At 34.3% G+C, this 26433-nt stretch overlaps 3 protein-coding genes across 7 annotated transcripts in view; 2 read left to right on the forward strand and 1 right to left on the reverse strand.

The window, feature by feature from the left end:
* Positions 1-26433, reverse strand: part of mim (missing-in-metastasis) — a 122551-nt gene that overhangs the window by 4144 nt on the left and 91974 nt on the right. Inside the window, exons 4-24 of one of the 3 annotated variants that reach the window (XM_085191927.1) lie at positions 16598-16682; positions 15972-16188; positions 15481-15597; positions 15172-15279; positions 14085-14229; positions 13618-13718; positions 13357-13443; positions 12950-13046; positions 12524-12616; positions 12092-12186; positions 11572-11683; positions 10842-10939; positions 4542-4659; positions 3953-4138; positions 3455-3561; positions 2942-3032; positions 2108-2452; positions 1799-1927; positions 1307-1447; positions 717-830; positions 270-403 (exon numbers count right to left, since the gene is read on the reverse strand). In XM_085191927.1, coding sequence (XP_085048053.1) covers positions 270-403; positions 717-830; positions 1307-1447; positions 1799-1927; positions 2108-2452; positions 2942-3032; positions 3455-3561; positions 3953-4138; positions 4542-4659; positions 10842-10939; positions 11572-11683; positions 12092-12186; positions 12524-12616; positions 12950-13046; positions 13357-13443; positions 13618-13718; positions 14085-14229; positions 15172-15279; positions 15481-15597; positions 15972-16188; positions 16598-16682 — 2720 coding nt within the window. The remainder of the gene's footprint in view (positions 1-269; positions 404-716; positions 831-1306; positions 1448-1798; positions 1928-2107; positions 2453-2941; positions 3033-3454; positions 3562-3952; positions 4139-4541; positions 4660-10841; positions 10940-11571; positions 11684-12091; positions 12187-12523; positions 12617-12949; positions 13047-13356; positions 13444-13617; positions 13719-14084; positions 14230-15171; positions 15280-15480; positions 15598-15971; positions 16189-16597; positions 16683-26433) is intronic. The other 2 variants (XM_085191928.1, XM_085191929.1) reach the window with 2 other exon arrangements.
* LOC146535272 (uncharacterized) lies at positions 6857-10684 on the forward strand. 3 transcript variants are annotated; one of them, XM_085191924.1, is made up of 5 exons: positions 6857-6985; positions 8590-8619; positions 9279-9468; positions 9639-9786; positions 10104-10684. In XM_085191924.1, the coding sequence occupies exons 1-4, from the start codon at positions 6951-6953 to the stop codon at positions 9780-9782; spliced, it is 399 nt and encodes a 132-aa protein (XP_085048050.1). In that variant the 5' UTR covers positions 6857-6950; the 3' UTR covers positions 9783-9786; positions 10104-10684. The 3 variants fall into 3 exon arrangements, with proteins under 3 accessions (XP_085048050.1, XP_085048049.1, XP_085048048.1); XM_085191923.1 differs by having other exon boundaries at positions 9639-9782; XM_085191922.1 differs by having other exon boundaries at positions 9639-9778.
* LOC146535273 (phenoloxidase-activating enzyme-like) lies at positions 19405-24948 on the forward strand. Its single transcript, XM_085191933.1, has 6 exons — positions 19405-19548; positions 21518-21601; positions 22793-22925; positions 23659-23858; positions 24012-24169; positions 24546-24948. The coding sequence occupies exons 1-6, from the start codon at positions 19482-19484 to the stop codon at positions 24807-24809; spliced, it is 906 nt and encodes a 301-aa protein (XP_085048059.1). The 5' UTR covers positions 19405-19481; the 3' UTR covers positions 24810-24948.

Below are 26433 nucleotides of genomic sequence, written 5' to 3' on the forward strand. Positions count from 1 at the left end.
TTTCAGTACCACGAGTGGAAATCGAACCCACAACAATCGCACGCTTGCGCCCCTGCATCACGACTGGCCTCAATTGACAAGAAGTTTATGTTATTGAATTTTATATAAGAAAAAATCAATAAATGTATATTTGAGATAGATTACGTAATAAACGATCAGAAAAAAATAGTTGTAGTTCTTAAGTGGTTCATTTCTTTTTTCTCGAATAGAGATATTTATTTTTCTTATAAAAAATATCAATTTTGTGTGTGCGTGTATGTGTGTCTCACCTGCGCGTGTGCATTGATCCGGTCTCGTACGACGTTGGCGCGCGAGTGTTGCGTGTGCGCGTGTTGCCGCCGCTGCAACGTCGCCGACAGCTTGTCGAGGAACGCGGGGGCCGCCACCGACACTGCCGCTGTGCCTAGCGGGTAGTAAGTACAGGAGGTAGGTTAGTTGATTGTAAAGAACGATGAAGCTATGGCTATTCTTATATATCTTCTTTCTTAGTTCTTTAAATAGAAGAAAGGAAAATATTCATAAATAATAATTCATTCACCCGAGTGCGAACCAAACCCACAACCATCGGGTTACATTCACACTCTTGTGCTCCTGTGCGCAACGACAGCCTAACTAAAACAAATATAATAAACTAGTGCTACGTCCAGCTTCACCTGAATAGATTATATTAATTTGATATATCAACGTTGATAGCAAATATTTTACGATACACTTACCCTTTCCTTTAGCTTGTGTATCAGAACACGTGATACTTGATATAGTGCGTCGAGTTGTACGCGGAGACAGCTGAGGCGCTAGTTTAGCGCTTAAACTTGCTATGAGACCGCCATCTTGAAGAAAAAGAGAAAAGTGTACTAATGTAATAATGTGTAAAAATGTATGTAGGTGTTTTCTTGATCTTGTATTATCCCACAAGTAGAGAAAGCTGAGGGACCTTAGTGTTAAAACACTCCGCCCTCCGCTTTCTGTACTTCTGATACCACTATAGATATTTTAGTTTGTGATACCATTATAGATATTTTTTATTAAACATATGCTCAATATTATTGTCATGTAATGCCATTCTTATTGCGATATTCGTTTATCCGTATACCAAACGACAACAATTACTCCGATTAAACTTTTTTTAAGGAAAGGTTTATTAAAAGCCTTTGGTTAACCTTTAAAATTAGATAAAAAAATGAAAAGAACTAAATTAATATTTATTCTATAACATCACACATCACGTCACGTCACATGTTAAGTCCTATGTCACGTCAAACGTCACATCACGTCACGATTCACGAGTTATGGACGTTGTACTCACGTTCAACGTGATGCCGCTCCGCACTGTGCGACCTCGCCGCCAGCCGCCTCGCTAGAGGTCCGGGGGAGAGCGTGGGTTGTGCGTAGATCCCCTTGCCCTGGGACTGGGATTGTGGGTATTTCTCCTGTTGGAGCTTAAATCCTGGAAAAATTGCATACACTTTAAATTCCAAATAATGTTACTCGATTCAACGAGATCCTACCTAAGGCGCCAAAAATAACTCTACTTTGATCAATTTATTAGTTTGTTTTCGATGCAATGATAAATACTTTATACCATTTAAACGAACGAAAATTATTGGAAACGTATAAAAAAAACTTATCGAGATGTGAAACCGCATCGCTTGTTTATCATCGCATCCGTTCTAATTGAGAAAGTTATTATTAAAGTTCAACTTTCTAATAAACAATACAACAAACTGAGGTCGCCTCTCCATAAACCACTGTGGATCTGTCGATTAAGTTACATCCTGTACACATAAAAATATCTCACCTGTCTGTCCATAATGGGAATCGCTATTAACTCGCGGTCCGAAACTAGAGAACGTCGTAGTTTCTCCATAACTTGGGGTCGATGGTGTCGAACCATGTGGTGACCCCTTGGTTTCACCGTATATACTTCCTAATGGGAGAAAATGTTAGTTATGAATAAATTGTTGTTTTTTACAACAGAGTCGAGTAAGCAGGGACAACCTTGCCATGACACTCCGTTTTTCACTTTCTAAAGAATTCTGGAGGCATTGCCTCGAAACCAGAACGAATTTAGTTAAGAATGTAACAATTAATTAAAATGATGACTTACCAGAGTTACTTCCATACAAATCATTATTCGAACTGTTCAAGCTGTTCTTTCTCAGGAACATAGAATTTTCTACGTACACATTGTATTTGTTCGTCTGTCCGTATATAGGGTTTAAACTTCCCGAGTTGTTTAAACTTGTTGTTGATGAAAAATTTGTTTTCGCTTGTTGGAATGTACTCAATTGATTAAGGTTTTGATTATTTTGATTTGGGTTTTGGTTCAGATTTTGATTTTGGCCTGGAATTTGATTTTGATTTTGCATTCGACGGACGAGGCCAGGTGAGGCGGGCATGTGTTTTAATTCGGTTAACTGTTTCACTGTTTCCGCAACGTTTATTCCTTGAACTGAAAAATAATAGTAGACAAAATAATCTTCTAAATAAACATATGAAACAGTGTATTTTGCACATAAGGTTCTTAAATCCAATTAGCGCATGTGGAAATTTAATAAAATAAAAAATCAGCTTCAAGCCTTATCTCGCACACAGCAGAGTAAGCAGAAAGAACCTAGTGTTAAGACACTTCGTTCCCCATTTTCCGCCGATTCAGTTCACCCACTAAGCTTTAGTTATTCTCGCATATTTAAAAGTTTTTAAAAAACTTTCAATATGATTATAAAAATTATATATTTTTTAACTTTTGGATCTAACACTTTGCATTTGCTGATCGTTTATTACTTTAGCTAAAATTCTACAACATGGCGTTCAATGTTTGCATCGAATGCAATCGAAATGGAAAAAAGTAAATTTAATGTACATACTTTGCGGCACGTATCGATCGATCGATTGAATAAAAAAAATATAATTAATAGTAGGTCAAATTAAGACAGGACACCTGAATTAGTTTCATTTTCTGGCTGTAGGAGGAACGCGGGTGGCGGCGGCAAGTTATCAGCATCGGTCGTTACGGGAGTGTTTTGAACGTTCTGTAATATATGTAATATGTTATTTTGGAGTCGCTGGCTCGATTACGCAATTTTAGTAGCGATTTCAGACCGATGTGGCACAGTGGGACATCGTCGGACTGTAAACGCAATGCTTGTGAGTTCAATCCCCTTCTTTCTTCTAAATAAGATAAAATACAGATTTGAAAGTCTTTTTTGGTTCTTTTAGAAACTTTGGTATCTAAACCCAGTCCGTCTATCGTTCTTACAAAAAATAACAAATAAATATTTTTATTTAAATATATTAGGTACAATAAATTTATCAAATTTTTAAAAACCTTTTGAATTCTACACAGTTAGTATGAAATAGAAAATCAACAATAAAACGCCGTCATGGAAATTGGTATTGTACCCGGAAAAATAAAAAAAAAATACTTAAAACAAACGAGATTCCAACTGGTTACCTGCTGGTACGGCGGTCTCTGCGGCCGTGATATCGACGACGAACGTCTCACAGGCGGCGGGGGCTTACCCACTGAGCTCGAAGAACCACGACGCGACCAGACTGACGCTGGAAATAGTAACAAATTGTTATAATATTTTAAAACATTAAAACTTATATATAACAGAAGATTGATAAAAAGCGAAGCTTATATATAGAGAAGATTGATAAACGCGCGGCGTTGAGTTCCGCCTAAACAAATGCAATGTTTTGAAAATTTATTGAATTTACAGTAATACAGTTTATAAATCTGAATAACACAGAGGCTACAATTTATGAAAACATTTGGAATAATTTGGTTATAATTATAATATAATAATAAGTTTACGCGGGCAAAGCCGCGTTGGGATCGCTGGTATTAAAAATAAATAATTTACAAACTTATACATACTACTTACGAGTATATTTTTGTCCTACATTATTACATACAAAATACTACAATCAATCATATTTTACCAACCTGACATGGAAACTGGTCGCTTCTTAGGGACAGCGGGTTTCTTGCCGATTGTGGCAAACGTCGGCGATTCTATAGCTTCATCTAAAGATCTAACAGCTTCTTCTAAGCTACCGAGCGATATTGAGAAGTTCTCTCGGGCGGTGGCTATCGATTCATCTCTTCGTAATGTCACGATCTCAGATTCCACTGGTTTATAAATAAATAGCATGCAAGCCAAAAACACAACTTAGCAAAACAAATAAAATACAAAAAATGGGTATAAAAAATGTAAAAAATAAATATAAGAGATGTTATCTTCGGGATATGCATTATGAACACTCTATACAAGTTTGTAAGAAGTTTCATGTAATTTTTACATAAACATTTAATCATTAACTTTACAAAATTTATATTAATTGTATCTACGAAATATTATCCCCAACTTTATACAGCATTTAGTAGAAAATGGATATCCCAAAACCATATCCTATCAAAATTGGCTCTAATTAAGGGTAAAAAAACAAAGATATAAAAAACCTATAAAAACAGATAGCCTCAAAAACAAACAAACACACAATAAACAATTTGTAACAAACTAGATATTTCTTACCATCAGGGTGTTGCACCAAATGCGGATGCGCGTGGTCCTCATTAGCGAAGGCGCCTTGACTTCCGTATCCACTTGAAGATTCTAGCGAGGATTCGCTTGCACTGCTTTCTGAGCAAACCTGAAAAAAAATAATAATTGGAGTTTTAACTTCACGCTGTGATAGCAGTGTAGAGACACTCCGTTCCCCACCAACGAGGCATCGTCCAATTTACGAGACATTGGGAGCTCAGAGGCAGAGCTGAATGCCTCACCAGAGAGAATGAAAATAATTTCATTCTCCGAGTGAAAATGCAACCTATAACCAATCACGTTTACAGTTACTTCATATTTATAAAAATATTGTATTGTCATCAGATTTCAGCAGGTATACTAATTTTCGAGCAGAATAGACTAAAACGTAAAATTGTTTTGCATTGATAGATTAAGATAAAAATAACAAAAGCGTGTTTAAAAAGAAACCAAAATACAATTTTGGAGGGCATAAAACACATACTCGTGATTCTTATTTCATCTAAACCAAACTGGGGAAACATATATATGTATACTTAGAATACAATAACTTCAAATTAGAACAGCAATCGCGTTAAGATGGAAGCCCGATGACGTGATTGTAATTTTATTACCGTTTCTATGAAGAAGGTGACGAAACTAGCATGGATTTCGTAATATGCGTATTAATTGTGTATGCAACATGACTAAAAATCATAACAAATTAATAGTATAGTGCAAAAACAAAAAATAATAACATAGCTAAGATTTTAATCTCTGAAGTTTTAAAGCAAGAAAAAATTTAATATGAAAATTCTTTAAGAAATTAAAGACATGCCCAAGAGTACTTTTTGTTAATTTGGATTTCCTGACAATAACGTAAGGCTCATTTTTATTTCAGTTTCAAGATATGTAAAATATTACAATTCTATGTTATAATTTTTTACTCTAATCTAAATAAGCGTCCAGCATAACTAGCAAGAAACATTGTATTTAGCAAGATAGCACCTTGATATCTTGCTAAATACAATGTTTCTTGTTAAAAAATATAAGACAGAAGATGGTAGCTGAAAATTCTAAAACAACTGATGATACCAACAATGTAAAAAAACGTATTTTCACCGCAAGTTTTGGTTACAATCTTTTTGTTTTCTTCCCTTACCTACTTAAGATACGAAATAAGTTTTGCAAGTCCAAAAGAACAAAAGTTACATTTTACTGTCCATGTACTTTATATATTTTAAGAAATTTTAAACTAAAAAGTAAAAGTCCAAAGGAACATGTAGGTTACCTCCGACTCTAACACAAGAAGTGTAAGTCAGTTTTAATGACTTAAGAAATATTTAAATAACAAATTTGGACACATATGTAGCCATCTTATAATAATAATAATAATGATTACAATAATTATAATAATATAAGAGCCAATTGTTATGTGAACCGAATATAAATTGCACACGCGTAATTATAATACATGTTTATATTTTAGTTTTCTTTGATGCCCAGAACAATGGGTTTTCCGTACTTCGGAAGTGATGTAGCTGAAATAGCACCTTTTGATACTTCATTGAAATTTGCAAGAGAATATTTGTTTTAGTAAAAAAAATAAATAAAACTTTTGAGCTTCAGTCCAGCAAACTCTTAGATAAAATTATAGTTTAATTTTAGTATAAAATTTCTTAAAATAAAATAAATGAATAAATAAATGTGTTTTTTTAACCCGCGTGTAGCAAGAGGAACTTAACGCGGATATTTTACTAAAAATACCAGTGGCGTAGCTAGGGGGGTGCGAGCGGTGCGGTCGCACCGGGCATCAACAGGAAAAGGGCATCAAAGTCGACGATTAGTGTGTTTTTCTTTGTTTTTTAGACTTTATACCATTTTAAAGGGCATCAAGTCCTTTAAGCCGCACCGGGCATCAAAATAAAAGGGGCATCAAAGTCGACGATCACTTTGTTTTTTTAGAAGTCAACGTCGATGATTTCGTTTTTTTTTTAGAAGTCAATATTGACGATCTTCGTTTTTTTTTTTTTAGAAGTCATCAACAGGAAAGGGGCATCATGTCCCCCGAGCCGCACCGGGCAGCAAATACCCTAGCTACGCCACTGAAAAATACCAAACAATGGAAAAATATAAATGATGCCAGTCGTTGCACAGGGGCACAAGCGTGTGACAGTAAACACGACAGGTTGCGAGTTCGATCGAATATCTGTCAATTGGTGTCGACGCAAGTGCCTATCCTGCTAAATGCGGGATACAGCGTGAAGCTCAAAAACAAAAAAAAATCAAGACAAAAGGACCAAGCTACACAAATCGGGTATACGCCATAACTGAACGGCACGCAATATAACCGCGAAGTTTACAACCCGCGTCGAATGCGCCTCAGTCGCTCGATCAACCTACACCGGCCAATGCGTTAATATGCATAGTGCTAAAGCTGCGATATTACATATTTTGTGAGTGAATTCAATTTATATTATGTTATGATAGATTTAAATAATGGTTTTTTTTTTATATGGGGTCACAGGTTCAAATCTGTGCTGTGGTCATTTTTTTAATAATAAATTACTATTTGAAGATTAAGAATTCTTACAAGTACTAAAATTCTGTTATGAGAATTAAGCCGTGTGATAATGTGTAGATCATCTTGTAAGTAGAAAATAAAAAAATATATAGATAATAATTTGAAGATTTTTTTAAGCCTATTTTGCACTATTTTAAAATATTATTTGCACAACCAGGAACATATATTTCACTTAATTTTAAGGGATATAAATTTCAAACAATAAAAAAAATCATCACTGTGTTAAATCCCGCTAAATATTTATTATTTTGTTTTTTTTTAAGTATTTATTCTTTTTATTTTTTATTATTTATATTTCCATTTCTTTGCTCTGGTGTCGAGATAAAGCGCGGTGTTCACTCAACACGCAATGCTTTCAGAATTCAGCAGAAAGTGGGGAACGGAGTGTTTTAAAACTAAGTTCCCTCTGCCTGCCTGGATACAGCGTGAAGCTAATTTAATAATTTGATTTTATTATTTTTGTACAATTTCAGCATTATTCTGTAAAAAAAATGACAATTTTAATACGCTTGATTTTTTTTTCATTTCATTTAGGAAGTATTTATTATACATACGTACATAATTCATTGAATTCTTATAACTAACAAAATGTACCTACTTCGTACTGTACAGTACAGGTACAGTCATTGTCATAAAAATTTAATCAATAATAGCTAAAAGGCATTAAGAATTCTACGAATGCTTTTAATATATATTCAGTAGGTAATAAAAAAACTAATGTATGTACATATATGCAGTTACAAAAACAGTAAATAGTACATGTTCGTCGATATTAATTAACGTGAAACATGTGAAAACAGAACATGTGAAATATATTTTATTGTATACAAATTTTTATTGGTACTTACGTACAAACGCCACCGCCGTTACAAAATTGGCGGTTTTTAGTACTCATTAGATTTTTTGTAACTTAAAATAACTAGCCCCATTAACTAGGTAAAGTATCTAATAGACAACAATATTCATAATATTTCATACGTTGTCTGGACGCCCTAAGTATTTTATATAATGCCTAGATATTGTACAGAATACCTAAATTATACACACTAATAATTATTTATATTGAAAAGCAAAGTTAATAACTGTCTAATTGAATGTGATAGTTGTGAGTTCAAATGTAAGTGTTTTGCCTGTCGAAAGTAGAGAACAGAGTGAATTACAATTAGTAATTAGTTCTCTTTGCCTACTTCGCAAAAGCTAAGATAAGAATTTGAGTAGGTACATTTTGAGTTTTAAAATAAACATTTGAAATGTTGTACATATTTCCTGACTACCTTTCAAATCTCTGGTTGATATTAGATAGCTAGTCTCCAGTCTAGACTAACATCAACAATAGTTGCTGTTACCAACAAAATGACTACAATTAACGTTGTTCAACGAAATCTAAACAATTTGTGCGATACAAATAGACACCTAGTTAAGAATTTTAAATTTTCTAAGAATAGGAATTAATATTAGATTTTTTTTGTTTTTCAGAGTCGCAGTATTGTATACTACTTTAGGATGGTAAGTTATTTACTTTTTTTACTTTAAATTAAAACTACAACAAAATTAATTTTCCGCTAAGAAAAATAAAAAATATAATACATAACATGTATAAAATTCGCAATATGATGATGATTTATTATTCTAAAATAATAATTGACTAGAATACGAGTATAATATTTTATTATTTAGTACCTACTAATTTTTATTCTTTAAATCAAAAGTATTAAAGTTGATGAATAATATGATGAAATTAACACAACAATATGAATAATATAATTTTTAATGGCACTTAGAGACGCTACTAACCAGTGTTTTAATTAGACTACGTAATATATCGATAGAAATCAATACAACAATTCTAATCTATATGCAAATTAACATCCCTTTAATGTTAATTAATACTAATTATTATCTCTGGGTGCATGAATTGTATTATAGGTAATTAAGATGAGGCCGTCTGCCGTAAGCAACGAGGGCTCGATTTCCCTTCGGGGAATAAAATTATTCACATTTCCTCAGTCTGGTAACAGAACTAAGCACGGCGTTAAGTTCCGCTACCTAACACGCAATGTTTCGAAAATTGAAACGGTATGTCTTAACACTAAGTTCCTTATTCCTACCACGCTATACCAAACAAAAATAAATAAAATTACGTATGTTACATTTCTAATTAACAGTCCACGCGAATCAGAAAATGCGAAGGCTGTATACAAATCTGGCGAAATCCTAGATCAAAGTATGCCAATAACAATCGAAAATATCAAGAGGAAATTAAAAGAGAGTGGAATATTCGACTGGCAGGACAAGAGATTGAGTGAACGCGAGAAAAAAGAGATGAGTAAACTCTTCGATGCCGTTGAAATTATGGTTAGTTTCGTTTTAAATAAATTAAGTAAAATGTATACTGAAAAGTATAAATTCGCGGTGGGTCGACCGTTTTACAGTATTTTAACACTGGAATCCCACCGTTAACAGTTATGCGAAAATTAATATAGGTATAAATAATAACTAGTAATTTTATAAAATATATTTCAAAGACCACATCAAGAGCTCGTCAACCTTCGAACGTACAAAACATATTCACATCGCTACGGCTCGTTGAAAGGGTTGTAAAGAAACAGTTGAAGGAAGGCCAATTATCGGAATCGTTAGCAGCTAAGTTTAATTGGGATAAAATGTAAGTAGGTACATACATTTTTTTTTCTAGTCTTAAAACATCCGTTACCAAAGCGAGGAAAGGAATTAAAATTTCTATTTCTAGTGCAAATCGAACCCATTACCTATTGCGTTTACAGTCGCACCCTTGTGCCCCTGCGCTTTCACGGTGTATCCTTCATATAGCGGGAGACACTGTGTTAGGACACTCTGTTCTCACTAAGCTAAGCCAACAAGCCTACCCTAGTAAGTAAAGGAATACAGCGTGTAAGCTAACTCTGTTGCTCTAATACAGCACATTAAAGATAAACAATGATCCAATACATAATTATTAAAATTTCTTACAGAACCACACGAGCTAAACGAGAAAAACCATCATACTATTTGGACAAACAAACTAACATGAGAAAGTTTAATATAGAGTAAAGATTTTAAATAATGCACATATTAGAACATATTAGAATTTAATACAGTTAATACAAATAGTAATGCATTTAATTTTCATAAAATATACGGAACAGTATGCAATGTATGTAACTACAGGAATGGAACATAAAATATAATATATATCAGAGAGACCAAAGGATTAGGACTGGCCTCCTCTGACCTCTGGCCTCCTGGATTAGGTCGAACGCCCCGATTTGTATACTAGAGTACTAGTAGAAATTAAAAAATTCAATGAAGTTCATTATTCACTACCCCGAGTGGGTATTGAATCCATAGCCGTCGCGTTTTCAGGTAGACGCTGCCATTCATCGCATTCATGGTATACCTGTGTACTAACATTTATTTATTGTGGTTTAACAGCTATAGTAAAGTTATTTTCGTGTGTTAAAAACGATATTTTAAGTAATGAGTGTTTATTAATTTTAAATTAAATGTTTTTTTAATAATATATTATTTAGATAATAAAATTAAATTTTAACAAGTTTTTATGTTTTTATTTGTAAGAATTTTCAATTATATACATATTTTAAAATAAAATGTATTACGTAATAATAAATTAGTAATCATAAATATAATTCAACATTCTCCTTACCTTAGTGCATATAATTAAATAGATATATAAGATAAGTATTTCTTACCTTTTCTTGGTGTGGAAATTCAGCATTATGTTGTTGGGCTCTCGATGCGGCCAATGTTGCTAATTCTGACATATTTACGTATAAAGCTTGCGGCACTTCTGTATAAAAAATAAATAAACTAATAAATCATGATAAAATTAGTAAATAAGAATATTATATACTAGCGGACGCGCGCAGCTTCGCTTGCTTATTTAGGGGTGAATTCTAATAAACCATGAAACATGTGTTCAATTACCTAAATATTTTTAAGAATTTAAATTCCAAATTTTATAAGCATCGCTGGCGATTTAAAGATTTTTACATACAAACTTTCAACCCCTTATTTGCACCCTTAGGGGAAGAATTCTAGAAAACGATGAAAGACGTATTCAATTAAATACTTTAAAAAATGTAAATTTAAAATTTTATAAGAATCGGTGCCGATTTAATTTTTTTCCATACAAACTTTCAACCCCTATTTCACCCCTTTAGGGTTAAAATTTTTCAAAATCCCTTCTTAGTGGATGTCCAGATTACGAAAGTAAACATCTGTACAAATTTCACGTTTCTACGCACAGCGGTTACGGCTGTGCGTGCATCTTACCTCAGTCAGTGAGGACAAGTCCTTTTATATATATAGATTATTTTTTCAGCTACAAAGGGCAGAACCGAAGGAAAAAAAATAGTGTTAAGACACTCCGTTTTCCAATTCTCACCCATTTTTTTAAGACATTATGAAACTTAAACTCACCTTTAGCTAGATGCGGTGGTAGAGACGACGGCTTGTTAGCTTTAAACTCCATATTGGCTGTGTTTGCGTTGGTCTTCGCTGGGACCGACGGTCTTTCTAGTGATGAACATCTCTGTATGGAAAAAATAATTTTATTATTGTATACATTTTTTACATATTATAAGAACTTTCCAATAAAGATTTAGATAGAAATATTTATTGAATTTAGATAATGTATTTTTTATTGAAATTTCTATAAATTTTTGACAATTTAATTAATTACAATTAACAAACAAAGAAGACAGAGGTCAGTCGGGGCACCGGAGCATAAGCTTCGACTCCCATTCGGGGGAATGAACTATTTAATATTTTAATTTTTTCGTAGTAGTAGTTTCATACAAACGTACACAAACTTAACTTTGTCAACTTTAAATTTAACTTCCCGTTAACATACAATTCAAAACTTGTAAACCCTCGGTATGTTTGGCCAACTCGCATTTGGCTGTTTTTTTTAATAAAAGCGTGTTAAAAACAATCTTACCGTAGGCAAAGGTGGTCTGGCGTAAATAGTTTCTCTAGTAGTTTCTGTGAAGGTATTGACGCTGAGAGCTGGACGAGGGTGACCACGTTCTGTTCCTATATATAGAATAAAAATATAATATAGGACACTAATATATATATAAACAAAATTGTTTATTTTGGGTTTTAGGGGTTGACGGAGAGACTCTAATATTTAGCCACTCCTACGTTAAAAGGCAGTAAAAGGCAAAGGCAGTTGATGAGATGTTTTCTATTCCTCACTCTGGAGTCTGGTAAAAAGACAAAGCGAAGTGTTAAGTTACGCTACTCAACACGCAATATCTCAAAAATTGAACAGTGCTTAAAGAACATAGTATCTCAACATTAGGTTCCCTCTGGCTACCTTGCTATATGCGGGATACAGCGTGAAACTAAAAAAAATACAAACACTAACCTGCTGATATGGTATGGGGCCTTCCCCCCATTATAGCCGAGGCTGCTCGTTCAAATTGCGCCGTATCTTTCAAATCTGGCCACGTAGCTGAAGCTGTGAAACATTGGAAATGAAAAAAAAAGTCACAGCCAATAAAATTCTTTTTTTAAAATTTTCAGATGAGTTCGATTCCCACTCTAGGGTATGAATTATTTTCATTCCCTCGCTCTGGTAACGAGGCTAAACACGGCGTTGAATTCCGCCACTCACTCAACACGCAATACCTCGAGAACTCAGCGGAAAGTGGAGAACGAAAGTGTCTTTATCATAAACGGAGTGTACTAGGTTCCTAGGTTCCCTTGCCTGCTGTATACGGAATACAGCGTAAAGCTAAAAGATATATTATAATAATAACATTTATAGACATTCTCATTATATATTACTCACCGACAGTCGACATGACATCGTTATCTTCATTTATTTCATCTTCAATAGTTTTGGAAGGCGTCACACATTCGCTACTAACACTTTGATTATCTGACGCCTAAAATTATAAAACAAAATAATAATTAGGTATAGTACGGTCCCACGAGTCTTGACCGCTATAAAGTTAACTGTAGATGGCTGTACAAATTTGATTTTAATTTTTTTCACACTTTTGATTCTTCTTCTTCTTTTTTACTTCCCAAGTGTAAAATGTACAAATATTCAGAAAACCTAACTTGAGGGTGGCCACGAATCGTCGACGGTATTGTTGAAAAAATAGTGTCTTAACACTAAGTTCTCTTACGGCGTGTAGGACGAGCAACATTAAAAAAAATTAGAGAAAAAATAACTTAAATAAAAAAAATTACATTATCATTATAGAGAGACGGCCGTTGGAGCGCGTCTTGAGAGCGGAATCCCGAATCACCGCTGCACACGCTCGCTATGCGCGCCGACTATTGAAAATAATAATAAAAAAAGGAAATAAAAACAAAATAACATAATATATAAGAAAAATAAAATAAAACTAAAACAAATATAATGTAAAATATTTGATCTCTTCATCTTAAGAAGAGTAGTAGTAGAAGTAAAAAAAAAACCACCATCGACGTTACCCTCAATTCCCTTACCTGCGACAATCCACGTAACGAGTCAGGCGCAGGTGCGGGCGTAGCACCGGACGACGCGCTGGATATGGGTGTCGAACAACTCACTGTTGATCCCGAAACACCTGGAAAATGTTATTCCCACGGTTTGATCCCCACTCGGGAAATTTTATTTACATTCTCTGTTCTGTGATGAAACAAAGTGCGGCGTGGTGATCCTCCACTCAATATGGATAATCATGAAAATTCAGGAGAAAGTGAGGACAACAATGTCGTAAGGCAAGATTCCATCTCCCTATCCTGCTATATGCGGAATTGTATATGGCTGCATGGCCATAGGACTGCCTTTTTCTGTTTTTGTTTTATATCTCAAGTCTCTTTTTCCATTCTGCTGTTAAATCTCCCTTCAGAGTTGATAACAACAAGAAAATCACAACAAGTGTTGTATCATGTAATAACTATATAAATAAATAACTTATTAATAAACTTACCGTGTTGATCAGAACACTGGCTGGTCAATGAAGATATTGAAGTGAGAGAAGATTTTCTACTGCCGAGGCGAGATGACGCAGAAGGAGAATGTGGGGCAGAACCGGCCTCCCAGCCGCTGTAGCACGATTTTATATCGCAAATAACCTGAAATAAAGAAATTACAAAACGTTTTTATTCATTAAATGGAACCCTAAGCTGGATTAATTGCGTAAATTTAGTATTACATATTTTTGGAAACCCGACGTTTCAAATACTTTGCAGTAGTCGGTAGTCACGGGTAGAGTATGTAAATATTTAATCCAATTAAACCATAATTTGATTTTCATAAAAAATTTGAAAATACCATTTAAAATATGTAAAAATCGTTAAAATCAAAGAACTTATTACGTTTCTATTAGGTCTTTCTATATTCATCAATGTAAGAAAATATTATCAATAATATTGTCCATAATGATGCTCGACAGTATACTACCCTATTTAAATTCTAAGTAGGTATATAGGCGACGAAATAACTTATAACCAAATACTAGGTTAGGAAGTTATTTTTTTTATGACATAGAAAGGAGGGCTTTGTCTTTCAACACTATGTTCTCTCAGAGCGGGATACAGCTATTTTTTTTTTCTAAATAATAAACAAAATTGGTAACTGCACATTTAACTTCTGTACAAACAGTCACATAGCAACAAATTTCGACGTCAAACTGTGTAATCCAAACCAGGAAATTACAATTAATTTCGTTTTTCATTAGCTCGACATAACTGACCGCAAAACCTATATGATATGATATGATGTAACACCTACTTTATCCTCCTCGTTATTAAAACTATATATACAATACCAAAAGAGTTTTTCAATTCCAAACATTAGTTACTGAGATTAGGGTGTACAATCAAACAAACTCTTCTCTCACTAATATGAGTATAGAAGTATAAATAGATAGTAAATGATTAAAGCGTTATGAATTATATAAAAATATGATCTAAATAAATTATTCGAATTTAGTATTTTCATTTGCAATAACGATTCAACGGAACAAAGTCGCAAGTAAAATCTACAGTAAAATATATCACGGTTTCCATACAAACCTGTAGACTGGCAGCTGGCAAGCTCCTGGGCTCTGACGTCTGTCTTGACAGTTGTTCCGTACCTTCTTGTAGATGACCGACTTCAGCTAACATTGCTACTTCGCTTTCCTGTAAATATATATAATGTTTTAACATTTTTAAAGTGTTATCCACAATAAAAGAAAAATATTTATTTAGGAAACGTATAAATATATGAGCGGGATTTGAACCTCCGCGCTACTTGAAGGAAAGAAATCCTTAGATATACAATATTTTAAAGTATTTTTTAACTATTTTATGATTACCTTCCTTAACAAAAAAAATACTTACCACAACTGGACTAAGTAATGACACGAAATGACAGAAGCGACTCCTTTCCTCAATAAGCGCGGCTTTGACAGCCTTCTCTTCCATTTCTTCCAATTGTTGTTTTCTTTCTTGGACATCCTATTACAAGGAGTGAATTTAGAATATAAAAAATAACAAATATTTTAAATTATATATACCTTGAAAGTGTAAACGCGACGGGTGTGGGTTCGATTCCCACTAGGGGGGAATGATATATTTATATTATTTTACGAGACAAAGCGGGGCGTTTAGTTCCGCCAATGAACACGCAATGCCTCAAGAACGTATCTAAAGCTACTTTAAAATAAAACATAAGTAACTTATTGAATTATAGATACAGTTCATATCTATGCTCTTAATTAGCAATTAACATATACGGACCTAAGACTATGGTATAAAAAAATGAGAATTTCGAGACATAAATATATCCATATAATAGATTATACATTAAACAAGATATCTCTAAGACCTACTTGCAAACACACATCAGCACGGCGTTTAACATCGGGCGTGGCACGTCTCGCCTTCCTAGCGTGTCTCTGGGCGTCTTGTACCCTCCTCCTTAGTTCCGCCCTGGCTCGCTTACATTCCCTCGCGTGTTCCCTACTTAGGGCACCCGAGCCGTTGCAGCCTTTACGCCACTCGTCAGCGCGATCCGCCAAGGGAGTTACTAGGCGGTCCATTAAAGTGCTGAAATTGTATTTCAGATACAAGTTCACATAAGTTATTATAAGCGCAGTGTCACGACGGTTGTGGGTTTGATTCCCACTCAACAGCTCCAAGCTTTTTCCCGCATAGCAGGCAGACGGAACCTAATAAGACACTCTGCTCCTCACACACAGCCCATTCAAGATATTGTGTGTTGAGTGGTGAAACTCAACGCCGCTCTCTATCTGCCAGAGCGATGAAATGAAAATAATTTAAATATTACAATCATCCCCAGGAGTTTGGACGGAACCTACAAGCGTCGAGTAAACAGTCAAATAATGCCGCCCCACTGCGCCACTATGGCCTCTAACAATAAAAAAAAATATAAATATATAATTCTCATATTAACTTTAAAGTAAAAGTATATAAATAATTAATAGTAAAAGGTAACCTTATAAATGTTTTCATCCGAGACTCTATCGCCCGGTGTCGCAGACATACTCTTGTGAGAGCGGTTCCAATTTCTTTTGTCGCTCCTGTAACAATCAAATAAAAATATTAACCAAACTTATTTTAAATGAATACTTTATATAATTTAGTAACTAAGTATCTTTTTTTGTTTCTAACTGTATCTCGCACATAGCAGACAAGGGAACCTGGGAATTTAAATCGGTTCAGCCGTTTATGAGATTAGCGTACTTAAACGCACAAAAAAAGTTAAAAATAAAGTAATATCTATACAAATATATAGAAATATATAAAAAGTAACAATACATACATATATGTATACATAGAAGTATTTAAAATAATATATTACATACATTTACAGTAAAGACAAATGGAATAGAATCTATTGACATTTATAAGGACCGTGACCGTAACAGCGATAGGTCAAAATAGAGTTAGAAGAAAAATCGATGACCTAATTTGGGAAGAGACCGTCTAGGATAGTAGCATCTTCACAGTTTTCATTAATATAGTAGTGGATTCAATATCGGTACCAATAGGCTGAAGCTGAAGAGTTTGTTTGGTTGACCACGCTGATCTCAGAAACTACTGATTCAAATTGAAAAATTCTTGGATAATCCATATATTAAGACTACAGACTATATTATAGCACGTTAATCGTTTCAGTATAAGCTACTGTTCCTGAATCATAGTTGCCACACGCACTTACACATATTCCTACTTGCATTTATTTCTATTAGTATTCTATACCTAACTGATTTCTATATTTTTTTTTAATACAAAAGTTGTTGTTGTTTTCAATATTTACCTCATAATATGTTATGAGAAAATGTTATTATTTAATTATATAAAAACATAATTTATGATGTAAAACATCATAGCACGGGTACAAAATAAAAATTCTGGCGTCAAAAGGTGATATCATTCTCAGCTTATACGCATTTCTGGGACTGTTGGGACCATAAATATTCTTGTAAGCGATAAAAAAAGATCTAAAAAGATCTAAACAAAATATAATAAGAACTAAAAAAAATTAAATACGTCAACAATTCTTAACAAGTTTTTTATCAGCTTAACATGGTATTCTACATAGCAGGGTAGGCACTGGACTTTAGTGTCAAGACACTCCTTTCTTTGTTATGGCAGAAAGTGGGTGTTTAATTGCGAAATTTAACACCACGCTTTGTCATAACGGAGCGGAGAAATAAAGATAATTAATTCATTCTCGAGAATCGAACCCACAATTATCGTGGATTGCGGTCAAACATTTTACCACCGTGCGGATGGTCACAGCAAAAAAGATAACGTATAATAAAAATCACAACAACAAAAACATTGAAAAACATTAAGAAGTCCTAACAAGAAATAATAATAAATTAAAAACTGGTATCAAAATCTTAGGAACGGTTAGGCTATTGAACTTTCTTGTAAACACCTGCTCTCGATCTGTATTTTAATGGATTTTTAGTGATATCTCATCAATTTATCTTTCTTTTTTACAGTAGATGAATAAACTAAACACGACGCCAGTCGTGGCGCAGTAAGTAACACACTCACTCAACACGCAATGCCTCCAGAATTGTGCGTAATGTGGGGAACGGAAGAGTCATAATGGGAACGGAGTGTATTAACAGTGGGTTCTCTTTGCCTACACTGCTATGTGCGGGATACAGAATAAGCTGAAGCTATAAAAAAAGGTTCAGTACAGGTACAAGATCCTGCAGTGATGAAGACGATGTGGAAAGAATACAAAACAGAGAGTTTCCACTTATTATTTCCCAACGCTTATCAACGCAATATAATTATTAAAGAATAAAGTTGTTTGTGAAAAAGGAGAAACTAAATTATCCTAATCTTCTAATGTTAGGACATTCAACCTCACATCATTTATAATAATTATAACCATTGATATCCGAAAACCTTTAAATAAGATCTTTTGTATTAACCTTTTTATATTTTATCAAAACAAGCTTATACCTGCATAAGGTTAATGATAAAGAATCACATAAGATGACAATAAACGCGATGGTAGTGGGTTCGATTACCACTTAGGATAAAGTTGATATTTATAAAAAATCATATTTCCCCAGTCTTATTTATTTATACTTTAATGTACACCACAAACAGAAGAAAACAAAATTACAAACTACATCTAGAACTTATATGCTAATAACATAGTGTGAGGTATAAAGGCGGTCTTATCGCTAGTTAGCGATTTCTTCCAGACAACCTTGATGTTAGGAGACATAAAATTCTTAGATAAGTTTTCTTAGATAAAGATAAAGTCCGGCGTTAAGTTCAAAAATACCATTCTGTGCACTGCAGCAAATCGAAATCTGTTTCTCTGCTAGTCTATTTAACACCACCCCATATCGTAATTTTAATCACATGCGCCTAAACCAAGTGAGACTATCCAAAAAACACAACGCAGATGCGTCGATTGGTACAAAATGGCGGAGAATATGTTCTCCTTATTTTAGGTTCCCCATAACTCCGCAAGAAAAAGAGAAAACCGGCGAGGTGCGAACATTGTTGTAGGATGTCCCTTAAATATTTATCCTGTTTTTTTATGTGAAAATGTCAACTGTCTATCTATCACAGTTCATAAAATATAGCCTGGTGACAGACAGACAGACAGACGGACGGACGACCGGACGGTTTTGAAACTCAAAATGCAATATTTCTAAAAGTAAGCTAAAAGTGGAGGACGGAGTGTCTCAACACTAAATTCTGTCTGCCAATCCCACAAAGCAAAGAAATCCATGAAACTGATGTAGATGTAAAACATGATATATAAATCGAGGTATATCTCATTTACATGTTAGTCGATAAAAAGCTTTCGAAACGAATAGACTAGTTGAAGGAAGATGTTAGAGAAAATGAATCACATTTTTGTTGTTATACTATTCAGTGCACTATACGCGGTGTCTGCAGGTAATTAATTTTAATTAATTTTTAATTAGAACCAAGTAATTTAATTATTAATTTAATTTTATTATTTAATATTCTTGAGTATATTTCATTGATCTTATTTACAAGTTACTTTAGTTATAGCAGTAACTAGATGAAAATGTCTACTTGAATCATTCTTGATCATAAGTAATGAAAGAATGGGGTTTAAAATGTATTATTTTGTGTACTATAGTATCTTTGTGTACTTATTTATTAACTATCATCGATTATTATAATATTAAATAATTGTCATTAGTAATTAATGGATCAAAGTTTTAAAAATAGTTACAAATAATAATTCTAATTGTGTTAGTCGAATTTACTTTATTAATATCAAAACTAAACACTGCGACGCTCAGCTGTATATCATTCAAAGTTACACTTCAATGAAGTACGATATTTTGCTTTTATTAACCGACTTCAAAAAGTAGGAGGTTATCAATTCGATTGTTTTTTTTTTATAATATTTACCTACATATACTAATTCTACTTTATTATTTTATTTTATTTATAATTTACCTACAAATACTACCAATCCACTGCCCCTAATTTCACCTAAAAATCTATAAAATTAATTTGGATTCAATTTTTCAAAAGGGACGTTTAAAAAAAACTATTTAATATGATCTATATTTTAATATACATTTAATATAGTCTATCGATATAAATAACACCAACACAATAAAATCTTATTGACCTTTCGATTGATATTAAAATTTCGTATGCTAATTTTGAAACTTGTTAATACTAACACGTGAACTAGATTTTTTTTCTAACGTCACGTTTTTTTCTGCACGGCAGGGAGAACGAAGTGACGCATCATTACAATATATTCTATGTATTTGATATTTGTAGATACATCAAGTGCACATATTCCACCAATTAGTGTCCAAGAGGGTTTTCAAAAGGATTATATGTTTTCTAAAATATTTTTCTAACTTAGTGCATACATAACATATAAAATTATTCCGTTGTTGGGTGACTGACAACAGAAAACGCCTAGACCAAAGTACTAGGCATAGAAAATTGAAACTTGGCATATAATTTCCATAAGAATTGTAGGGCACCAAGGAAATAATTTCCGAATTTCCTGTGGGAACGGGAAGAAACGAGATTAGATTTTTTTTGTCTATACATTTTATTTTCTCAATTCATATTTTATTTAAGTGGAATTTGAATCTACTACCATTACGTAAAATTAAACACAACTGACTCCAAGAGTTTAATATACAGATAACCAATAGGTTATTTAGTTTCACTAGATTGCGGTTAATAGAGTAAGGATGAATCCACACTATAGTGGTCACAGACTCACAGTTCATTCTCGGTCCGACCTTAGTTTCGTACGATGTTAGGTTTTCGCATGTCTAGCGAGATGTTTTTTGAATATTTGCGCATTCTTCACTTGAGAAGAAAATAATCGAAACCACGAAAAATTATATTTCTAAAATCTAATCTTCATAGTCGTCTACTGTTAACTCCAGGGTGATCACGACTCGTCGACCGTACTTATACTTTGCGTTAAAGTATTCTACATTATATTCCGGTAAAATATTAAATAGTGTGTATCGACCCTAAACAAATGAGCGCTAAACATAAACAAATGTATTAGTCATCAAATATTATTCTAACATTTCCCTATATCAAGTAACTACTGATTCTTACCATTATCATATTAATGTGATTTGGTACGTACATAACCAGTTTTAGAGTTGCAATTATCAACGATCATGCAATAAATTCTGTTTTATTATTATAATAATCTAAATGCACATTATTAGAATAAATATAATATCTATTCTATATCCTGATTATTATACTTTTTTTTACTTATTATTTTCTCATTCATTTCGTTATGCGAAAAGAACCTAGTGTTAAGTCACTCCGCCGATCGTTGTATTGCAATACAAAGATACAATTTCTGGTATTTTCTTACATTTTTTCTTTACAGAACTATGTCAACAGACAAAACTACCACCTAGCCCCACGTCTGAATGCTGTGGACTGGACCTTGCGGATGATCATCGACAAACAAGTACGCAATATAAATATAATAACTATATGATGAAAAAACTAAACGTGTATACAAAATTTCAGCTCAATCGGTTGAAGATATGTACTTCAAAATTGAGCTCTAAGATTTCACCCGAACCCACATACATACATTGCAAGTTAAATAAAAGCTTTTGAAATATAGCGCCCGTTGTGACGATTGTGTGTTGGTTCCCACTCGGGGAAATTATTTATTTAATATTTTTATTTCCACGCACTGGTAACAAGGCAATACGCGGCGTTGAGCTCCAACATTTAACAGGCAATGACTGCCAAAAAATATATAAGATCATATACTTCACTTTTTTTCTTAACCTTTCGCATTTCGGTAGAATTTAGTGTCAAGACTAAAGGAGAGAAAGGAGAGTATTTTATATATAAACTTTTTCTCAAGTGAACGTTTCGCTCCGGTCGGAACATTTTCAAGGAACATAATACGGTAACATGAAGTTAACTGTTACGGAACAGGAATGGTCATTAGGAAACTACTGTCTCACTGCATCACGATATCTTCAATGTACGCAGGCACACATACGTCTTTATCCTTATGTTATTAAACATTGTTTCCTTGTTCCTTCCAAGGACTTGTGGTCAATAGTTTTACTTATTTATTTGTTAATTGTAATAATACATTACTTATTTAATCATTTTCCTATTAGTATTATGATTACTTTATGTAGGTACATATATCAGCTTCACGCTGTATCCCGCACACAGCAGGATAGGCAGAGAGATTGGGTGTTAAGACACTTCACAAACCACACCACCACAAAAGCTATATATAATACTAGTGGCCCGCTCGCGGTTTCACCCGCGTGAGCTATGTTATTATTAATTTCTGTCTCCATGACTACGTCCTAGTGACGTCTATGCAAAATTTGAGACTGCTAGCATTTGTAGTAACGAAGTTTCATACAAACTTTCGACCCCAAAAACAACCCCTTAGAAATCGAATACTGCAAATTCCCGTCTTAGCGAGCACCTACGTCCTATAAGTAACTTCTATGGAAAATTTGAGATTGCTAGCACTTGTAGTTTCTGAGATTTCGTGATGAGTGAGTGACCTTTCGATTTTATATATATAGAAGATTATTAATATCTACCTACACTAGAGTAATGCTCCTAACTTTACTTATACATTTCTAATATTTAAATTATTTCTTTACAATTGCAGGTGGAGATGCAGCTATAAATCAATTTCCCTGGCTGGCGCTGATAGAGCACGGCGAGGGCAGGATCACTTGTACAGGTGTTCTTATAAGTTCACAATACGTGTTGACTGCCGCCCAGTGTCTCTACCACGCACCGTAAGTTCTACGTTATATTATTTCTATATGTTCCAAAACGATTTTTGTACTCTTAGTGTTATAACACTTTATGTTTATACGTTATGTTTACAGTTAACGAATCGTATAACACATTATATTTTCTTTTTAGCTTCACCCTGTATTCCGCGCTTAGTAGGGTAGGCGTAGACAACCTAGGAACCTAGTGTTAAGGCATTTCATTCCCATTAAGACACTTCTATTCCCCCCTTTCCGCTGAATTCTGGAGACATTGCCTGTTGAGTGGCGTAACTCAATGTCGCGCTTTGCCTCGGAAAAAATGAAAACAAAAAAAATAATTTCGTCCAGTGGAAATCGGTCTCACCATCAACCGTGTTTACAATCGCACACCTGTGCCCCCCTGCCCCACGACTGGTTACCTTATATAACATACTAGCGGCCCGCTCGCGGTTTCACCCGCGTGAACTATGTTATTATTAATTTCTGTCTCCATGACCACGTCCTAGTGACGTCTATGCAAAATTTGAGACTCCTAGCATTTATAGTAACGAAGTTTCATATAAACTTTCGACCCCAAAAACAACCCCTTAAAAGTCGAATATTGCAAATTCCCGTCTTAGCGAGCACCTACGTCCTATAAGTAACTCCTATGCAAAATTTGAGATTCCTAGCACTTGTAGTTTCTGATATTTCGTGATGAGTGAGTGACCTTTCGATTTTATATACATAGATTGCAAATAATTCAATGTTGCAGTAAGAACGTGCGTCTGGGTGATTTCAACAAGACCCACACTGGACCGGACTGTGTAGTCGTTGACGGGAAACAGATTTGCAACGACGGTGCCATAACGATCCCCATAGATTTTGTCGTATCTCACCCACAATTCGGCAAGCCTACTTCCCACGGTCACGACATCGCCGTGATAAAGCTGATTGAACCAGTGCCTTATAATGGTAACTATATAAATTTTATTTCAGCTTCACGCATTATCCTGCATTCCGTAGTGTTAAGACACTCCGTTCCCAAGATCGCTAATTAAGTGACGATACTCTACGTAGCTTTTAAAGAGAAATTTTAAGAGAAATAAACTATTATTTCCATCGCAGAATTCATACGACCAATATGCCTGCCGACATCTGATATAACCGTATCACCTCCTGAGAATCTACGGCTGATCAACGCAGGCTGGGGCAGTAAGCCCGCGAGCGACCAAGAGGACGACGTCGTGAAGCATTACGTCGAACTACCATATGTGCCTTTGGAGGTAAAAAATATGTTAATGTGGTAGTGAAGTGGGCTGCAAACGCGATGGTTATGGGTTCGATTGTCACTCGAGGGAACACGCACTTAACTTACCTCACACTAGATCGTATAACCAAAAAAAGTTTAAATATTCAGCTTATAGAAAAATGGAAAACAGCCGCTGGGAATCTAGTGTCAGGACATTCTAGTTCACCAATTTCCGCCTCATTCTGTGTGGCGTGTTGAGTGGCGAAACTTTGCCTCGTTACCAAATTTGGGCGAAAATAAAAATGTATCTATTTCAAATCTTCCTCAAATGGAAATCGAGCCCACAACAGTCGTACGCTTAACTTGACTGGCAATATTTGATCTCTGTTATCTTCTGCTCATTATTACAGAAATGCAAAGAAATATACACAAAAAAAAGCCTGCGCCATTCGTCAGCTGTCAGCGATGGCCACATCTGTGCCGGCGGGGAGAAGGACCTCGACTCATGCAGAGGGGACGGCGGCGGCCCTCTGATGTCAGAAACGAATGGAAGATATACTTTAGAAGGCATCGTTAGCTTTGGCGCGGTGCCTTGCGGTACTGAAGGAGTACCCAGCGCGTATACTAAGGTCTTCCCTTACTTGCAATGGATAAATAGAATCGTTTCTAAGTAATATGGCTTTGTGGTATTTAAAATGTAAATTAATTTTTAAAATGTGATAATAATTCCTAATTTTATATTTTGATTTGAAGATTAGTATTTTTATAATTTTCTACTATGTGATATATAATAAAGACGTGACTAGCGTACAAGCAGTGTTTTCTTTTTTGTTATAAACATAGATGTTAAGATAAAAAAAAATGTAACCGATTTTAATAATTACCTATGTGATAATGTATGATTTATGACTAAAGAGACCATTTTTCGGTCGACTTACAATGGGACAGACTGGCTTTCATTTGTTTTAGGGGGATGGCTTTCGATTTATTTAAAGCAATGCTTTCGTTTTGTTAGGATAATTTAAATTTTAATGGACATCTGATGGTGCTTTTGCAATTTTATACTTCCGTGTTTTGAAAACTAGCGTACTGCGACAATCACGGAGAAACTTGTTTCGGCCGATTAAATTTACATGCCTGTCTGAAATAACGAGACATTTGTACTTCTCGCTGGCATGTTTCGGGACACCGGGACACAGAAGCAAAAAACGGAACAGTCTCGTTCAAAACGGAACATCTGGTCACGTTATTTATGACCACAAATATAATATACCTGTATTTTGCATAGTTTTTCCTTTTCACATGCCGCGGAATTTTCGAGACAGATGAATGCTAAAATTGGAGTAGGCCAAGCTAGTTGAAGTGGATATAATGACATCTGTATTAGGATTTAATGCCGTTCAATTTCTTATATGTAAATTTTGTTAGACGGCAAATTGTTTCAGTATCATTATACATACGGAATAAGGCAGTAATGGTCGCCATTCACGCGATTCCCACTTACATACGTTATCGTGAAGTTAATTAAGTTGAGAGGTGGAACTTCAACGCCGCACTTTTGCCTTAGTATTCTTTTCCCCAAGTGGGAATCGCACTCACAAACGTCGCGTAACAGTCACAGGCTTGTGCCCCTGGGTCACGACGGCTTCTTCATAGGGTTAATCTATATATATAAAAGGACTTGTCCTCACTGACTGAGGTAAGACGCACGCGCAGCCGTAACCGCTGATGGTAGAAACGTGAAATTTGAACAGATGTTTACTTTCGTAATCTGGACATCCACTAAGAAGGGATTTTAAAAAATTTTAACCCTAAAGGGGTGAAATAGGGGTTGAAAGTTTGTATGGAAAAATCTTTAAATCGCCACCGATTTTTATAAAATTTGAAATTTACACTCTTAAAAATATTTAATTGAACACGTGTTTCATGGTTTTCTAGAATTCTTCCCCTAAGGGTGCAAATAAGGGGTTGAAAGTTTGTATGGATAAATCTTTAAATCGCCACCGATTTTTATAAAATTTGAAATTTAGACTCTTAATAATATTTAATTGTACATGTATTTTATGGTTTTCCAGAATTCACCCCCTAAGGGTGCAAATAAGGGGTTGAAAGTTTGTATGGAAAAATCTTTAAATCGCCACCGATTTTTATAAAATTTTAAATTTAGACTCTTAAAAATATTTCATTGAACACATGTTTCATGGGTTATTAGAATTCACCCCTAAATACGCAAGCGAAGCTGCGCGCGTCCGCTAGTCTATCTATATATATAAAAGGACTTGTCCTCACTGACTGAGG

The sequence above is a fragment of the Heliconius melpomene genome, chromosome 10 (genome assembly GCF_056956725.1).
Source record: "Heliconius melpomene rosina isolate 202511_hmr_F chromosome 10, ASM5695672v1, whole genome shotgun sequence".
In the NCBI taxonomy this organism is placed as follows: Eukaryota; Metazoa; Arthropoda; class Insecta; order Lepidoptera; family Nymphalidae; genus Heliconius; species Heliconius melpomene.

Excerpts from the sequence above, each read along its gene's own strand:
- LOC146535272 (XM_085191922.1), top strand. The coding sequence starts at position 6,951 with ATGCATAGTGCTAAAGCTGCGATATTACATATTTT. Across the intron at positions 6,986-8,589 it reads GCTGCGATATTACATATTTT|AGTCGCAGTATTGTATACTA; the intron begins GTGAGTGAATTC and ends TTTGTTTTTCAG. Across the intron at positions 9,779-10,103 it reads AAGTTTAATTGGGATAAAAT|AACCACACGAGCTAAACGAG; the intron begins GTAAGTAGGTAC and ends AATTTCTTACAG.
- LOC146535273 (XM_085191933.1), top strand. The coding sequence starts at position 19,482 with ATGTTAGAGAAAATGAATCACATTTTTGTTGTTATACTATTCAGTGCA. Across the intron at positions 19,549-21,517 it reads ACTATACGCGGTGTCTGCAG|AACTATGTCAACAGACAAAA; the intron begins GTAATTAATTTT and ends TTTTCTTTACAG. Across the intron at positions 21,602-22,792 it reads GGATGATCATCGACAAACAA|GTGGAGATGCAGCTATAAAT; the intron begins GTACGCAATATA and ends TTACAATTGCAG.